Here is a 19,300-nt window from a genome sequence, read left to right as displayed (position 1 = left end):
CCTTCTAATCCAGCGGTGATGCGTTTTACTGGAATCAACCCTTTGGATACTGTATCGTTTGTGTCTAACCAAGTGTTACTTCTTTTCGGATGTGTACTTTTTTTTAATTTCCTAAAGATAGTTAATTCTCAAGTGCGCAATCTGTGCGATGCCATTACCACTTGTTTTTTGTCTCATTTTACAAACAACTCTGCGGAGGTGGCAGGGCTAATAATTATTGGCGTCACCGTCTTCTAAGTGAATTTTCAGTTTATCCAAAGTAGGAACAATCTGGTTTTGATAGAGGGAATATATTTTCCTTCTTATGTCTTGCTCACTGCCCAGACAGTACGTTTTTTTCTTTCTATTTCTGATTCATTGTAAACAATATCATTTTTCGATGATATTGATGTTTTTGCAAATAGGTAGGTTTCTTTTAAAGCTTCTTGTTTAATGCATCCTATACTTATTAAATGTTCATACGCATCTAATGACAGCGACATAACGGAAAAATTAGTGATACATTCGTAAGAAGCGGTAGAGCCCCACACATGATCGACTCTACCTGACTTTTATTGGTTGTTGGATTTACCCAGTAACGATAGGTAAGAAGATGGTAATTCCTTTTTGGTAGAGGGTCCGTTAAAAGACAAGACACACTATACTTTGTCGGTGCTTAATTTGGATTTTATCTCGTTTCTCTGAATTTAGATCTAATTTGTTATTATAATATGACATTCGCAAGTTGTTTGCGCTGTGTTGTATTTATATTTAAACGGCACATTTCTCACTCCAAAAGTCGCATTATTCCATACGTACGAGTTGGTTAGATAATGGCGCCATATATATGAGATAAGACTGGCGACATTATTTTTTAAGTGTATAGACAGGTTATCATCCAATTTGCATCTAAAATTTGTTGTTATCATTATCTGATTAATCATACCCAGAGGTTCCGCAAGTAGTAGTTCGTCAAAATGTGTCAGTTCGCTCGTAAATTACCTACAGTAACTGGTAATAACTTGATTCCGTTGTGGAAAATCAATCATTTTGATTGATCCCCAGCCGAGCTGTTGAGATATATAATCGATAATTTACAATTGTCATTGAATCTGGAAAAACTTAACTATTATTTAAATAAAAAGCGTTAAGAACGTTGCCGTTCTAATTTTTTATACAGAAAACTGATATGCGGTGATAGAATGGCGAGTAGTAATACATGTTACTATTACTAATCTCCAGTGTTTTTTTTTACCGCTGCAGAAAGCGAATGCCAATTTTTAACGTATAATTTTATTTTAGGCACGAAGAAAAGTTCAGAAAAAACCAAGAAAGACTGGCGACTTGGACGATTTGAAACAAGAATTGGATATTGACTACCATAAAATTTCACCTGAAGAATTATATCAACGATTTCAAACTCATCCTGAAAATGTAAGTATTTATAAATGACTGGCTAATTATTTGTGGGTATTGGATGCAACACCCAGAGCTCCACAACGAAAACTAGAATAAATCTTGAGTTATTTCCTTCTTCGAACTTTAATAATTACCATTTTTTAGACAACTACCTTTATTCAAATTTTCTCATTAAGAGCCGTAGACAGGGATCTTTGTTCGCTGTAATTTTTTTTTGTTTTTAAAGATGTCAAAATAAATAGCATTCAAAACTTAGGTTTAGCAGCCAAGCGTGACATGTAAAACAAAACACTGACAATATTCTGAGATTTTGGACTATTTGATATATTTTTAAATGGAACGATTTGTATTTGATTCCACTCGTTTAAGAGATATTGGGAAAAATAGGACAAAACTAACTTACAAGAAAGAAAATAAAAAATAACAATAATTTTTTTTTTCTATTCTAAAAATTGCCGTATTTAACCTTCATTTTGTTCGACACATTTTCATTGTCACGATGAATTCTTTTCATCCGAATTTTTATGTTCCATAGAAAGAATTTTTTTGATCCCGATCTTATATATATATAGTGCCAATAGCACACCCAAAAAATGTGCGTGTAAAACACCACACCATGCATTAACCAACTGCTATCCGTGACTTTTTATTTCATATATTTCCCTTGTATTATTTATTATTGTTATTTTGTTGTTTATTATATATTATTATTATTAGTGTTTTGTCTATAACAGTTTTTTTATAATGAACGAACTTTTATGGGTCTCCAAAATATAGTATTTAAGATATTATCTTCGCTATGTCTATTTAAAAATTCGAAACAAAACTTCATATTCCTTTAGCACTGGTGTTCGCTAAGCATATAGATTTTACGAAATTTAAATATTTTGCAGTGAACTTTTTTTGTTTTATTTTCTTCATTTAAAACACGTTTATTGGGGCATACCTTTTTAATAATAATAATGTTACCTACTTCATCAAGTTTTTTTCCAAGTCTTCCAAGTAAATATCTCTTGGAAGGAACTCTTCGCTCTGGAGTATAAAATGTTAATAATTTACCAGTATTAATCAATATCGCTAAGCAATATGCTAAATATAAGGACAGCTTTAATTGTCACTATAGGAAATTATATGAAAATTTCGTATTTTTGTAAATATATCGCAAAAAAGAGGAATAAAATATACAGCGATTTATATAATTGAAATCATAGTAACATGCTCTATTTACTGCCTATGAGATATACAGGGTTTTCCACTTACAAAAATATCGAAAAAGTTGAAATTTCAGAAAATTTATATTATTTTTTTGTTTTACGTCTCAGTTAACGAAAAGCTTTTCTGTCAATCCTACATTTTGTTTCTGTATTTACTTTGATGTCTGTAAAAACAAAAAAATTACTATTAAATTGAACGCACGGTACAAATTTATTATACATCCATTTGTTTGACCTGGATACCTGTGTAATCAGCTAACATTATAAATTGTTTTTATTATTAGGTTATGGTTATTTGCAGTGAGCTGATACGCTGGTTTATATAAGGATTTTTTCAATAATAAACTATTTACATACATATTTAATGCTGATCTTGAAGCACATATTTATTAGAATTTAACCGCTAATCTTAAACAACATAAAATTCCGTCAACCGGCAGTTTATCTAGTAGAAAACAAATCGTTATTTTATTTATTCTATTTCTATTTAATAATTTTCGAAATTGAGGAAAAAGTTCTTGGGAAAAATTAAAATTTTCATCAGATATATCGACGTCCAATCGATTCAATAAAGAATAAAGGGACTAATCATTTCTTCTAACTTTTTTGCTTTTAAGTTTTCTTTAGCGTCATTGAAAAATAAATAAATAAATATTAAAAATTAAATTAAATACTCATCGTAGATTAGCTTAGATCTTCAGAAATATTGTTATTGAAAACAATTTTATTTAAATTTAAGTTGTAAGACCAGTTTTATACAGATTGCCACATTATTTGATAATTTCCGTCAATTCTAGTAGATGCCTGTCTAAATCAATGCATAACCGTGTCTTTTCTCAGAATCTTGCTTTTTAGTCACGGCTTTATCTCAATTTTTAAGTGCAATACGGAATCTAATGTGAAACGAATAAGTTTTTCCAGATTACAAGAGAAGTTTCATATTGCCACACACTTCAATGTCGTTCGGTACGGGAGGAAACATCCGACATGGAGTTTTTGTTTGTTTATGGAATTCCGTATTTCATTTAGATAAGTCAGATAAAAACGTGAATAGAAAGACGAGAAGCTGCGAAAAGGTGGAACACTGCATTGATTTCGACCAGATTATAATAGCTATTAGAAAATATAATGTCCTGTTGTTGTAAAAATTGATGCCCCGCAACAGAATGAGTATTGAGTATAAAACTGGTATATCTTTGAATACACGATTACACATTTTTTAAAACTTCACATCTTAAACATCGGCAATATTCTCCGCTGTCTAAATATAGTATATATGTCAATATTTCAGGGTCTTAGTCACGCGAAGGCAAAGGAAAATTTGGAAAGGGACGGGCCCAATGCACTCACTCCACCTAAAACAACACCCGAATGGGTGAAATTTTGTAAAAATCTTTTTGGAGGTTTTGCTCTCTTGTTATGGATCGGCGCGATCTTATGCTTTATAGCTTACGGTATCCAAGCTAGCACGATAGAAGAACCAGCAGACGATAATCTTTTCCTGGGTGTTGTATTAGCCGCTGTTGTTATTGTTACAGGTACGTCCGCCCGAACAAAACTCGCAAAATTGTTATTTTAATTAACAATAATCCACTTTTTTTTCGTCCTAAACTACAAGGAAAAATTCTTAATTTTATCAAAAACTAGTTCGTTACGTTAGAAGAGTTGATTAAAAACTTTGTATATACTTGGTGTCCCAGTAAGGGACGGTATTGAGGAAACGGACGGTCAAAGAAATTTAAAAAAAAGTTAAATCGGCCAAGAGAAAATGCTGGTAATTATTTTCGAGTTTCTGAAATGGCCAACCGGCAGCAATTCTTATCTTGAATTTTATTATTTCTTCTTTATCTTTATCCTAACCTAAAATCTGAATAACAGAACTTAATGCTCAAAAGAAATTTGAACTTTGGGGACAATTTCCACGTTAGAGGTTGTGTAATATACCAACTAAAATTGTAATTTACTATTTAGGATGCCAAGTGTTACTTAAAAAATCAAAATAAAATATTATTGTTTATTGTTTTTTTTTTCAATATCTTCAAATGACACCAAATTACCCCGTATATATTTGGTATTACCACTTATTTTTCCATTAAAAATTACGTGTAATCCCTAATTCAGTAACTTATCAATTGTTGAAGGTTAATTAATTTTATTAAATATTGATGCATTTAAGTAGTAAATTGTGGAAATCCATTAAAAAAATGAATAAAACATCTCTTTTGACAGAAATAATTGATTTCTAGTGTAATAATACTTAATATTTGCAAGTCAAAACGTGGAAATGTCAGCTGGCAGGTAATTTTGTGAAAAATTTTCTCAACTTTTCTTTGTAGCGTTCGCTCACTCAAGACCGTTTGAACAATTCCCAAGTTTATTGAACTTTTTTGGAGACATGGACATTTATTTAATCATTAAAGAAAAGATATTTGAATTTTTCCCAGCTTTAAGTTAGTAGTTGTTGTAACTATAATTAATGTCATTAATTTTTGTAGAAATCGAGTGTTCAAATTCAAGAAAAAAACTACGCCCCTGGTGGAGGTTTAAAAAATTTCGATGTAATTTCCAGCATTTTCCACTTGGCCGATTTACTCTTTTTTTTTCTTCAAATTTATGGGAATCTTTTTGCTAGTGGGCTCAGGATAACCATGAAAACAAAAAAAAATTAATCGACTAATTTAAGCACCAATTAAAGGATTGAGAGAATATCGTTATCGATTTGACATCGTATAATTATATGAATAAATCTCAGTCGTGTTGCAAATATGCCAAATAATACTTTTTATAAAGGGCGATTCATGTTGAATGTTCTACTAGAAGTTCTGGAGAACTAAATAGATTTGTTTTTTCGAATTTGATATATGGCTATAGTTCGCTATTTTAAAAAAAATATTTAAGCTCCTGCAGCGTTGCCAATTCAACTAACCACAGACGACACTATTGGAGAACCTTGCATAGTACATTTTCTGGTTTTCTGGTCCCTATTCTTATCTCCTTCCTGTACTTCGGAAAAATTAATCTTAATTTTTTTGGCAGTAAAACACCGCTTTATTAATGCTTAATAACTTTTTGCGCAAGTGAGCTAGTTATTTCAAAATTTTACAGACATTTGTTTGAATGATTAATAGCTGACTTTCTAGTAGGTAGGTCATTGAAATTTTAAATCAAACGCGGGTCTAAATATATCTATCGATTTCTTCGATGGAAAGGCCGTCTTATATATTGGGAGGTGATTTCCTTATAGAACGGAATCTAATTTAGTAATCTGTGATCTATAGAAACGTCACTATTTTGGCTTACCGTGTGTTTATAAATCAATGTTTGATAATTTTATGCTACCTAACCAATTCATTTTTTATTGGATAGTTTAATACAAAAAAAATATCTCAACTCTATAAAATGTTTTCCTACAAAAAAAAAGTAAACGAAACAAATTATTTGCAATGTTTGGAAAGAATAAATAAATACTTAAAAAAAATTCTTAAAGTATGATAAAGTTTTATAACAGTCTTTTTCAATTTTTTTTTCGCTTTAAGCACGTAGGGTTTTATCTATCCTCATATTTTTCTGTTTATTTTTATATATCAAACAAACTTAAATACTTTTTTAGTAATAATTTCGCCATTACGTTTTTGGCTAATTAATAGTCGTTTAGCAATTTTACAACGGGAAAATGTTTTATTGTTGAAACCAACAACTTCTTCAAATAAGAAAGCCTTACACAAAGTCTCGATTTTTCAGAGTTTCAATGTTTTTTTTGTCCACTTTGTATTTATTTCTGTCATCACATACCGCTAAAGAAAGTCAACTCAAATCGAATTTATTCCAGTCCTTTAGTCATTTGAACCAGCAAATTTCACTGTTGACCTAAAAATTATATGTGAGGTATGTCTAAAATTTTCCAAATAATTCAAAATTTATTTTACTTAATATACAGGGTGTTCTGTTTAAAATAAGAATCTTGTTACTTCTCCACGAAAATAAAAGGAGCAAAGTATGATTGAATCCAAACAACTTTTGCCTTTATGAAAACCCATGGTATCGAATTCTATTTCCATTCAAATTCGATTTGTAAAAATTGGGACTATGACGAGATGGTATCAATACGCACACCCTCAAAATGCATTTCGTTTATATATATATATATATATATATATATATATATATATATATATATATATATATATATATATATATATATATATATATATATATATATATATATATATATATATATTTATTTATTTATTTTTCCATATTTTTTTACGGGAGAAATTAGAACAAACTGTGTGATACTGACTTAAACCTTTTGCACCCACTGACACAGAACATAAAGGAATTATTATTATTAACATTTCTGGATTCATTTCATTTAGATTATGACTCAAAATATTTTCAAGTCGGATTTAAAACCATCGGAAATCTCACACGAAAACGCCTTAGAACTTCTTTTGAAAACGATTTGAGTCACATGTATGCGTGGTAAAGAATTATCTCACACCTCGCACAGAATATATTTATTTATAAAATTAACATGAAATATTTGACAAAGTACTCTGCGATCGTATGACACTGTTGTTCTATTTGATAGGTTTCGTGGTTGAATACTCTTCAAGTTATGCGATGTCAATTATCGAACACGATTTGTATAATTGAAAAGCTATCGTTTAGCACGCTATCGATTTTTTTAGGTATATTTTCTTATTATCAAGAGAGTAAGAGTTCCAAAATTATGGAATCCTTCAAAAATATGGTGCCTCAATTCGCCACGGTACTTAGAGAGGGTGAAAAATTAACTCTTCGTGCTGAAGACTTGGTACTTGGTGACGTGGTAGAAGTTAAATTCGGGGACCGGATACCCGCGGACGTTAGGATAATCGAATCGCGGGGCTTCAAGGTGGATAACTCGTCTTTGACGGGGGAGTCGGAGCCGCAGAGTCGTAGTCCCGAATTCACCCACGAGAATCCGTTGGAAACGAAAAATCTCGCGTTTTTCTCGACTAACGCGGTCGAGGGCACCGCCAAGGGCGTGGTTATCAGTACCGGTGACAATACCGTGATGGGTCGTATCGCCGGTCTCGCTTCCGGTTTGGACACCGGCGAAACGCCGATCGCGAAAGAAATCCATCACTTCATTCATCTCATTACCGGCGTGGCCGTATTCTTGGGGGTGACCTTCTTCGTCATCGCCTTCATCCTCGGGTACCACTGGTTGGACGCCGTCATTTTCCTTATCGGCATTATCGTGGCTAACGTGCCCGAAGGTTTGCTCGCCACCGTCACTGTATGCTTAACTCTCACGGCTAAGAGGATGGCTTCAAAGAATTGCTTGGTAAAGAACTTGGAGGCCGTCGAGACGTTGGGCTCGACTAGCACGATTTGCTCAGACAAAACCGGCACTCTGACTCAAAACCGAATGACGGTCGCTCACATGTGGTTCGATAACCAAATTATCGAGGCGGACACTACAGAAGATCAATCGGGAGTGCAGTACGACAGAACGAGTCCGGGATTTAAAGCCTTGTCGCGAATCGCCACCCTTTGTAACAGGGCCGAATTCAAACCGGGCCAAGGCAACGTCCCCATCCTCAAGAGGGAAGTGAATGGCGACGCATCCGAAGCGGCGCTCCTGAAATGCATGGAACTTGCTCTAGGCGACGTCATGACCATCAGGAAAAAGAACAAGAAGATTTGCGAAGTGCCCTTTAACTCTACCAACAAATACCAAGTCTCCATTCACGAGAACGAAGACCCCAACGATCCGCGTCACATTTTGGTGATGAAGGGCGCTCCGGAACGTATCCTCGAGAGATGCAGCACCATATTTATCTGCGGCAAAGAGAAAGTGTTGGACGAGGAAATGAAGGAGGCGTTCAACAACGCGTACTTGGAACTGGGCGGCCTCGGAGAGAGGGTGCTCGGATTTTGCGACCTGATGTTGCCGACCGATAAGTATCCGATCGGATACAAGTTCAACAGTGACGATCCTAACTTCCCGTTGGACGGTCTCCGGTTCGTCGGTCTAATGTCTATGATCGATCCCCCACGGGCCGCCGTGCCGGATGCCGTCGCCAAATGCAGGAGCGCCGGTATCAAGGTCATTATGGTGACGGGCGATCATCCCATTACTGCGAAAGCCATTGCCAAAAGCGTCGGCATCATTTCCGAGGGAAACGAGACCGTCGAAGATATCGCGCAGAGATTGAACATTCCGGTTTCGGAAGTGAATCCTAGAGAGGCCAAAGCGGCGGTAGTTCACGGTTCCGATCTCAGGGACTTGTCATCCGATCAGCTGGACGAAATATTGAGGTACCATACAGAGATTGTATTCGCTAGGACGTCGCCGCAGCAGAAACTGATCATCGTCGAAGGTTGTCAACGGCTGGGAGCCATCGTTGCCGTTACGGGTGAGACGCGCGTTGTTGCCAAAATATGTAAACACAACAGGTGGTGCATGAAGAATATTTTCATTTACTATTCTCAGTCGTTGAAATCACTAGAATCACTAGAGTCGCTGTCAACATTAATATCAAGCCGAAGAGTCTCCTATCTGTCCATTACCCGTCCTGTTCCCTATTATAGGATTATATGGATTTTTTAAACATTTGAGGGGTAACAGTTTCCAGTGCCTTTGAGTATCTGACGATCTCTGGCAATGTGTCAATTATAAGAGTTTTTACAATTTCCCAAATATATAATAATATATTGGACTCGGCCAAAAAGATATTATTTTTTTTAATACGAGAAAATATCGTGAAAATGTCAGCCGTTAATATTAATGGTAAAAGATCCATAATTTTTATATTGAATTTTTTGTCCTGATCCCATTACTGAGTCAAAACATCCAAACGATTGAGGTAAAAATATTTATCTGAATTTATTTTTATAGGAAATCGAATTCTTTGTAAAAAAAAAGTTCAAATTAAGACTTAAACGTTAATACGTTTTTTTAATTTAACTTTTTCATTGCGAAATTTGGTAACTAATAACTCAGTATACAAAATACAATAATGCCCATTTTTAAAGGGAATTTAATACTCTACAAAAAGTTATTCGAGATTGAACCTGAGGAACAAATGCTTGTTTCTTTTCGTTTTCAACCAATTTATTCCACTAAATGGAACAAAAATAATTTTAAAAATAACAATTCTGTTATTATTGAAAATTATATATGTGCAGAATAATTAGGTAAAGGTCACATAATTATATAAACTTGTAAACACAAAATTAATGTAACGCTCAACTTATTAACATATAATACTAAATAAGTTAACAATGTCAAAAAGTGCCACTAAGTCATACAAACAAAAAAAGAGATAAAAAACAATGCCATTGTAATTTTGATTTACGTAGGCAACCTTAATAATGAAAAAAATGATTAAGTTACTCAAGCGCTGAGGGATTTCTACTTTTAGTACAATTGAAACTGCAAAATAGAGTGGGGAAGAATGTAAGAGCTTTGTTCTTGACGGAACTGCGATCCAATACTCTGATGGAAACGAAAAACTTCAAGGTCATTTTTTCTCTGTCGGCGTTTGCAGTGGACGTTGCGGTTAGAGTGCTAGAAAGTTGAGGAAAACCAAAAAAAAAGGGGGGGCAGGTTTAAATAGATACGAATTCGTCTATATTAACAAATATACATTATACTAATGTGTAAAATATTTTAAATAAATAATTTGATTTTACTTGGTGCCATTTTGCAAGGAATGTTTTTTAATTTCAGTCTTTGTACTTAATGAATTTGGTGCATTTTGTAGCAGCTAGTCTAGCGTTTTGTAGCATGATACTTGAAGTTAGGAGTCCTTAATATCCTGTATTTTGTGTAACGAACCATCAAGGTAAATTATACATTAATTTTCGGTTCTATACTTTTTAATTTCCTGAAGGTAATTAAATTTACAACTGTGGGATTCCATCAGCATCTGTTTTTTTTTTTAAATCTATTTGTACTTAAATCCCATTTTACAAGAACCTTATGGAGGGTAAAACAATCTAGTTTTGATAAAGGAAATATATTTGCCTTCTTATCATATCTTGTTAACAGACGATAGGCTTGAAAATTACTATGTTTTTCTTTCATTCAATAATTCATAGTCAGTTTTTTATCTAATGAATCCTCTGCTTATTAAATATTCATATACACGTTTTGCATTTAATGACATAAGTTATTTCGAGCCAATATAACGGAAAAATTAGTGATATATTCTTAAGAACGCACGGTAAAACGACTTATTCAACACTGCCACTGATCTTATCTATCCTACTTGCCCCTATGTTGTCCCTTGCCTATGAATGAATTAATGGTTGTTGGGTTTAAAGTCCAGTCAGAGCAATTATCTAGTACATTACTGGATATCGTAAATTGACGTAGGAATTTTGTTTGTCATTTTTTAAATCGTTATTTATGGTTTTGATAGGAATAGAGCTAAGACACACGGATCATTTTTGATTACGTCACTTTACGTCACGTCATTATATTTGGGAAAGAGGGTATACTTCGAAACGCACTTTACCGCGTTACTCGGTGTGGGTGGCGACCTATTGTGTTTACGGAACTTGCGTTGTTGTTCGGTTCATTAGACGATGATTAATTTTTTCCGGCTTAGGTGACGGCGTAAACGATTCGCCGGCCTTAAAGAAAGCGGACATCGGGGTCGCCATGGGTATCGCCGGTTCCGATGTGTCCAAGCAGGCCGCCGACATGATCTTGTTGGACGACAACTTCGCCTCGATTGTAACGGGCGTCGAAGAAGGAAGACTGATCTTCGATAACTTGAAGAAATCGATCGCCTACACCCTAACTTCAAACATCCCCGAGATATCTCCCTTCCTTGCATTTATTTTGTGCGACGTACCCCTTCCCCTAGGTACCGTTACCATTCTCTGCATCGATCTCGGAACTGATATGGTGAGTACTTTTTTAAGGATTTTTAATCTTTTATCGAGCGGGCAAGTCAAACTAATCGATTGTACAGAGTGGGTCGCATTGGACACATTTAAAGGGAAACTTCCCATTCAATCTGAAATAAGGTCTATATCTGGGGCGCGATTTCCATAAAATACTGAATGGTGTTTTTCAAAAATGTGCCAGCAACAATTAGATTCACGATTAATAACCTAAAAAAATTTTAAGATTACGAAACATTATAGTAATCACTTTGAGAAGTGGCCAAAAAACTATTCTTGATCTCCCTATGAGTTACAAGAAATAGTGGTTTTAAGAGACGGTTAACTAATCCTACAACGTCAACATCAAAGCTAAAAACACCAACAAGACTAGCAAGAACTAACGTTAAAAGAACTGAAAAAACGTGTACATGCCACACACTACCACAAAAGTGTAGTGGCCCAAGTGGTTCCTAGAAAAATGTAACCGAACGCCTTCCTAGTTGATTTTTTCCATCACAAAATAGTTTCAGTGATTATTTTAAAATGCACATTTTCGAAAAGCACTCTGCAACTTGAATGGAAACATATCTATATGTGGTTTTCACCAATATATTTTTTTTTATGAAAGTTGAACTCCAGACACTTGCATTAGTTTTTGCGCATCTCCTTTAGCAAGAGGTGGGTCCCTTTAAAGGTTTTCAATTTTTCCCATCCTCTACAGAGTTTTTCACTCTATACGGCACCGAATATTCTGACCAATATACAAGGTTTTCAAAAAGTTTTTCTGGTTTATGTTAAGTCCTAATATGGTTGCTTAAATTACTTTCATACTATACAGGTAGTCCCAAAAGTGTTAAAAGTATTAAAGTTGTAGTTTTTTAATTGAAACCCTATATTTTTGAGTTTTACCTGTGTGTTTCAAAAAGGTTTTTGATACCTAAGTCTTAAGAATTTAAAAATAATTGAGTTTTGTGAAAATATTATGTAATTTTAATTTAGTAGAATGTAACAATGAACAGTATTTTTTGTCTCAATTATACACCCTGGCCAAAAAAGTTTCCTAATCTAATAATAATTAATTTTAAGCGGCTATAACTTGGTTAATTTAAATGGAACACAGTATTTAAATTACGTGGCGAATGGTTAAAGGCATTATATGGTTTAGAACAGCTTCTAGATTTTTTTTATTTATTCACAAAAAAAAAGTGCAATACTTACCAGAAATAAAATATGTCCTACTTAAATCATTTCAGCTGGTAAATTGAGTCCTAAATTTGTATGGAAATAAATATTATAATCTGTAAGTATTAAGACAATAAAAACAATAATAAAAAACGGAAAAGACTATAGAGTGTTATATTAAATCGAGAAAAAAAATTGGCAGGCAAGTGTAGACCTTTGGACCTAAGCTTGCGCCAAATCTATAAGTTACAGTTCTTGTTATAGAAGACCTATGTTGCCTATGGTATTTAGAAATGTTATATAATTTACTAAGTTTGTTAACTGGTCTGCTTTTGCTCTAAAGCCTGTTTATTGGATGATTTAAGAATTTAGATATTTTATAACTACATTGATCACTTTGTCTGATACTTTGTCACCACTTTGTATTGTTGCAAATTCTATTATTAAGAGTTACAACTTGTGGGACGTCTAAAAACCATTTAGGCTATAAAATAAAAGAAAACATGTGTTTACAATACATTTTTAATTTTGGACAACATTTGCGGGGCTGCAGCGTTAAAGGCGTATCTAATACGTATTTTCATATTATTTGTTGTAATGAGAGGCTTGTAGTAAACAATTTCTTTCTTCTATATATCCTCATAAAAGGGAGTCTAGTGGTGTTAGGTCTGGGGATCTGGGAGGATTTGTTGGGTTTGAATTTTAAAACTCACATCTTTCAATTCACCCGTTTTTGAAATTGTCGAACTTCGCGATCATAAAGAGGCGGAAGCACCACCTCGTCGAATACAGATCGTTGAGTTCCTCAAACAATACAGGGAGGTTAAATTACAATTAATTCGATAGTTAATTGAAAAGTAAGTTAAATAATATATTGTTCCATTTAAATTATGCAAGTTATAGCTATTTTTGATCGTCCTGCATAAGATCTGACATTACACTTTACTGTAAATTTCGCTTATATAACTTAAATATTTCTTATGTATTTGCGAAATTAGAATTAGGTGACATTTTGACAAAAAGAAAAACTAATTTTTAGGCATCATAAACTCTAATGAAAAATACAAGTGTTATTTTGGTGGTATTTAAATACAACTTTGATACTTTAACACTTTTAGGACAGCCTGTATAGTTTAAAAATATTTTTTAAAAGCTACTATAGTAGGACTTTGCATATCCCAAAGGTAAAACTTTTTTAGGATCTTTTATTTAGGCAACAAAAGTTAGTTCATGCCGTATAACGCGAATAACCCCATACAATCAACATTAACGATTAAAAAGAAAGCGTTCAAGACCGTCAGTTCTTTTTCGTGGAATAAGGATATACATTAAGACGGATTATTGATGCACGACAAAAACAGCGCTTCTTTAAAGATATTCCGAGACCGTCTTAAAGTTGTTTTCATACTCGGAGAAACTTGGTTAGCTGCCATTAAATCATTCGTAACAAAAATTGAACGGATTGCGGCCGTGTACTTAAAATCGCTTTATCGTTTTTTTTATTCAGTTTTATTGTTCTCGCTATCTTCTTACACTTCAAACCTAAACATTATCTTTATGGCACGGTTAGTGTCATTTCAATGTCATTAGGAGATCAGTCGCGAGGATCAAGTTAAAGTCTTGTGAGTGGTCGATGTTTCGGCAATTTCACTGCCTTCTTCGGTACTCCAGAAGAAATCACCTACAGTCACGTACATCAGCGTAATTATACAAAATAAAAATGCTTACAAAGAAAAAGAATAAGTGTATACATGTTTTTTTTTAACCTATCTGACAAAAAATAATTTTAAGACGAAAATGTCGTATAAAATTTGTTGGAATGTTGCTTCGTTCTCGAAATACAGGACGTTATCTCACTTTATGTCCATGCTTTTTTTTAATTCGTTTCATAAAAACAATTTTAGAGTTGTAGAGTATCGGTCGATAGTATACAATATACAGGGTGTTACCCATCCTCTCTGACATAACGAAGGAGAAGAATTCTCAGCTTATTTTTAGACGAAAATGTGGTATAACATTTTTTGAAATGTCGCAATGTTGAAATACAGAGTGTTGAAAAAACAAAACTAAATGCGTGTTCTTTCAATTATTAATTAGTGGCAACCGATATTTGATACATATAATAAATAAGTAGTTTTAGTACTGTATGTTGTGTTTAAACTTTTCGATAAGTTCGCTGGCGGAGATCCTAAGAGTTTCTCGATAATTTGTCAAAATAATGATAATTGTTATCACTGTACCTACATTTAATAAAACGGACATTAGCAAATAAAAAGATTGCTATCTTTAAAACTGCATTACGTAGAAAATGCAACAAACGTAATTTGTTTAAAATTAATTTTTACGTTAGATAAGATAAATTTATTGAATGCTGACAGATCTATATAATTTAGTTTTGAAAAATTACATGGTACTCGTCCGGATTTCCTCCAGTGAACTAACTGAAAAGTTTAAAATGAACACAAAGTAAAGTATTAAAACCCCATATTATATGTACTAAATTATAATAAAAAGAAATTATAATAAACGAATCAATAATAAAAAGAAACGTATTTAATTCTCGTCCTTCTTTTTTAGAGAAAGTGCTAAAGAAGACAATGAAATTGCCAAAATGTTGACCACAGAATTTTATTAATGACTTCAGTTTGTTTTTGACGGAGGAAATTAACTGGGAATATTTCTAGAACCCTTCGTGGTGAAGGGACAACCACCCGTAAAATTTAAAATGAAATGAGGTGTTGGCCGATACCCCGGCTAACCCCTTCGATAAACTGTCATGTGCCAAATTTTATTTTCAATGATTTTTTTTTAACTTCTTCAGCTCGGCTACCTCACGTTTCCCCGCCACACATAATCGATGTCGCCATAAGCAATATACAATTAACACGCACATTTTGCCTATTTTTCCGAAACCCAGACCCACTTTTTTAATTTAAAAATTGATATTTGCCCCTCACCACATTATACTCCTTGAATTTTGCGCAATTCCGTACAACTTTAATTTTGGTCCACCTTCCTGGGATATTTATTCCCTTTAAAAATTTCAAAATTCCGTTTCACATTTTATATGTGGTCCATTGCACGAAGCTAAAAATCAGAGACTCGGATGACACAAGAAGGTCCATGTTTTGTTATAGCGAAAATTTTCTAGCAGAATTAAACATATTTTCTACCTATTTCAAGACAGGTTTTTTTTAAAGCTTTGTGTTTACGAAGCCAGTGGAAATGGTTTGCAAAATTGCAGAATTATCCGAATCTTCAAAAAAACGTATTACCAAATCCAGGCTTTGGTTGAATTGGTTGAATCTTTTGTAAATCTTTTTTTTTGCGCAACTTTTTCCTAGTTTTCTTTAATTTTATTTCTTAATTTAAGTAAATGATATTTCATAAGTACCACAAATCGAAATAATTAGTGATGGATTTGTATTTGTAAAAGTGGCAAATAAGTTATATTAAAAAAATTCACCATTTTGATTTTTTCAAAGGTTTTTTTAGTATTCAAAATTTATGAGCTTTTCTAGTACAGGCACACAAAAAGGCCGAAGAAAAGATTCTGATTTTTTTAAATTGTAATCCATATTTTTGAAAAAATATTTTAAGCAAATCGGCAAATTACCGCAGGATTATTTGATCCAACCCTTCCTGGGATTCCTTGAATTAAGTACTAATATAGTTTGGAAGGGGAAACGCGCAGAAGTAACAACTTTTTCTTTAAACCAAAAGTGCAAAAAAAACGTTTTTGTAAAAAATTCTGTGACTATATTAAAATTGCCTGTTTCCACGCTATTGTACATAGGGTTAGCCTATATAGATTTTGAGAATTTTTTTACCACTAGGGAGAGGTAACATTGCAGCTTTCATGATTTTTAGATAAAACTAGGTCAGAAATAATTATTGAAAATTATGAATTTTAAGCGTAACGGTAAATAAAATAATACCGCTTACAAGAAACGTCAACTTTGAACTGTTACATTTCTGAAAATATTCATAATAAGGCATGAACTGTTGTAATGTTCGCCAGGTCGTCATGTAATTAAGTGCGAATAGGTTCTGCCTGAAATTTTGAGGTTGTCATTTCTGATTTTTGAAATTTCAAATTTTGAAAAGTACTAACTTTTCCCAAGAAGTTGCGAAAGATTTCAATTAGTTTTACAAAATTGCCCAAAATTCAAAGAATATAATATGGGATAGCAGAAGACCCATGACAGATGGGGAATGGGAGGGACATCAAATTTACCCCCATAAAAAAAAATTGCTGTATTTTTTAAAAATTTTTAAAATTTCGTTTGGATTGTCCAAGATGTGCCCTTTATTTAAATAATGTTTTTGGTGACATCGTACATATCTGGGCCGGGTCATATTGTGTTCCGCGACGAAAGAAAACAACTTTAACGCGCGGTGTAAACAGTTCACAAAATAAAAGCGAAAAGACATTTATATCGTCGTCTCTTATAACTGACACTGAGTATTATAAAGGTGCCTGCCATATCGCTCGCGTACGAAAAAGCGGAATCCGACATAATGAAACGACTCCCACGCGACCCTTACTCAGATAAATTAGTTAACGAAAGGTACAAACACTTATTCGAAAGCCATCTTATCGCATGTAGAATTTGGACGAAACGAATTTAATATGATAATTGCACTTATAGGCTCGGTTTTTTTTTTATTTACAGACACTAGTAGAATAGGAGAATATTAAAAGATTTTTTGAAAGTAGTTAACTATTTCGACTTCCTTTAAAGTAAAGCGCAGGTATGTTTGAAAACGCATTTCTATTTTCTCCGCTAAATTTTGCGATCTTTACCTCTTACCTGTTTATTTGCTTAATTAAGGCGACTATTTTTTTTTAATTGCTGCTACAATTAATCTTTTACATCTTAAAATTTAGCTTCGATTATCCCGAATTTCGAGACGCTACTGACGACGAACCTAGACGACCGTTTTTTTTTTTGCTTTTGTTTCATTTCTTTCTTCTGTATTTTTCTTACACTAGGTTCCGGCCATATCGCTCGCTTACGAAGAAGCCGAATCAGATATTATGAAGCGTCCGCCCAGAGATCCAAAGAACGATAAACTTGTCAATGATAGGTGTAGTGTTTTATTTTATTATTTCCGTCTAATTTTTAACTTACTAATTATGCGTTTTGGGTACGGGCTTTCCATTAACATATACGGCGTGACTTATAAAGAATGGGCAATTTCTAAACTGGAGATGCTAGATAACAAAATTATGCGATTCTCATACAAACCTCGCCGGTTTCGGTTATACAGTTTTTTGACAGGCCAATTAAGAATTTGAAAGTGGTGTTTAGACGTTGCGCCTAGAGGGCGCCACTTTTCTGTTGAATTATGGTTGAAACATGTTGGAAATCTGCATTGCATTTTGCATTTAAAACGTTCAAGGTATTTTTTCTGATTTTTGATAAATACTTAGATAATGAAAACGTGCGAGGAGCAAAACAAAACCATTATTTGAAAATAACAGTTTTGGTAAGAGTAATAAACAATCCTTCGAATCGAATATTGTAATTGTTCATCATCTATCGTAATACATTGTGCTATATTATTAAGCTCCGGTTCGGCAGTTATTGCTTCAAGATTTCCCAAATTTGCAAATCGAAAACCCATATTTACGAGATGAGGAATATTTAATCGGAAAAGTAATCATTTGTAGATTTCGAAGAATCAGCATGCAGTAAAAGCAATACATTTTCAGCAGAGTTTATGGTGAATATTTGGTGTGGTGTGCCGATGAATCTAACTGGACTTCGATATTTAAACTTCCTTCTGCACCGTGTAAGTGTACTCTGAGAGAAGATTTTAAGCAAAATTATGAGGCAGTTTCGTCATCAGTGAATTGGCCGTTGAAGTAAATTTGTTTAGCCCCCAAGGAGTGTAGACTTAAAACCCCACGGAATTCTCAATATGGTCATACCTTAAGCACGGGTCTATGCTGAAGTAGTTAATTCTTTGAGGGAGTTGGGCAGAAAATACACGCGAATACCCTTAAAAATAATAGAGACGTGTTGTTTGACATTTAAAGATATTTAAAACAGTATATTGTAATGGTGGATGATTCCAAAATTTAATTTGATTTTTTTAAAATACTATTACCAAAATTGTTATTGTTAAATATTGTTTTTTTAATACTCTCCGTGTATTTTATCTACTAAAAAACCTTAATACTTAATACAAATAAGTCAAAAACTGGCAGTTAACATGAGTACCTTCTTTTAAATGTTCATGATGTTTCAACCATTTTTCGACAGATAAAAAAATATGATTCGATTTATCTAATAATCTGACAAAACTAGCGCCCTCTGCCAGTTTTTGTGGTTATACTACACCGAACATATAATGGTGGTTATACTATAAAAAGTTTATCGATTAATGAGAAGATTCGGAATAAAATGTGAAACATCCTTTCTTAAATCGACGACATTCGTATTAAGTTCGATCATAATATTTGCATGTCTAGTATCTACAATTTACAGATGGACCATTCCTTATCACCCTGTACATATGGCAAATATTGCTTTATATCGGTAACTTTTCGTTATTGTGTTGGTGTTTTCGCTTTACGGGAATCCGCGGGTGGGCAGGTTTATTAGTTA

The 19,300-nt window shown here is 33.4% G+C and overlaps 1 protein-coding gene across 12 annotated transcripts in view; it reads left to right on the top strand.

Annotated features, from left to right (window-relative positions):
- The window catches only part of LOC132708370 (sodium/potassium-transporting ATPase subunit alpha), an 88,935-nt gene that overhangs the window by 51,153 nt on the left and 18,482 nt on the right, over nucleotides 1-19,300 (top strand). For 9 of the 12 annotated variants that reach the window (XM_060680677.1, XM_060680672.1, XM_060680676.1 and 6 more), the window contains 4 exons: nucleotides 1,282-1,413; nucleotides 3,904-4,150; nucleotides 7,304-9,019; nucleotides 11,219-11,520. In XM_060680677.1, the coding sequence (XP_060536660.1) occupies nucleotides 1,282-1,413; nucleotides 3,904-4,150; nucleotides 7,304-9,019; nucleotides 11,219-11,520 (2,397 nt within the window). Of the gene's footprint in view, nucleotides 1-1,281; nucleotides 1,414-3,903; nucleotides 4,151-7,303; nucleotides 9,020-11,218; nucleotides 11,521-17,159; nucleotides 17,255-17,679; nucleotides 17,775-19,300 lie in introns of all 12 variants that reach the window. The other 3 variants (XM_060680667.1, XM_060680673.1, XM_060680669.1) reach the window with 2 other exon arrangements.

The sequence above is a fragment of the Cylas formicarius genome, unplaced genomic scaffold, assembly GCF_029955315.1.
Source record: "Cylas formicarius isolate icCylForm1 unplaced genomic scaffold, icCylForm1.1 PGA_scaffold_10__41_contigs__length_53128322, whole genome shotgun sequence".
NCBI lineage: Eukaryota > Metazoa > Arthropoda > Insecta > Coleoptera > Brentidae > Cylas > Cylas formicarius.
Note: the sequence above shows the minus strand (reverse complement) of the source record. Positions and strands in the feature narration are given on the sequence as shown.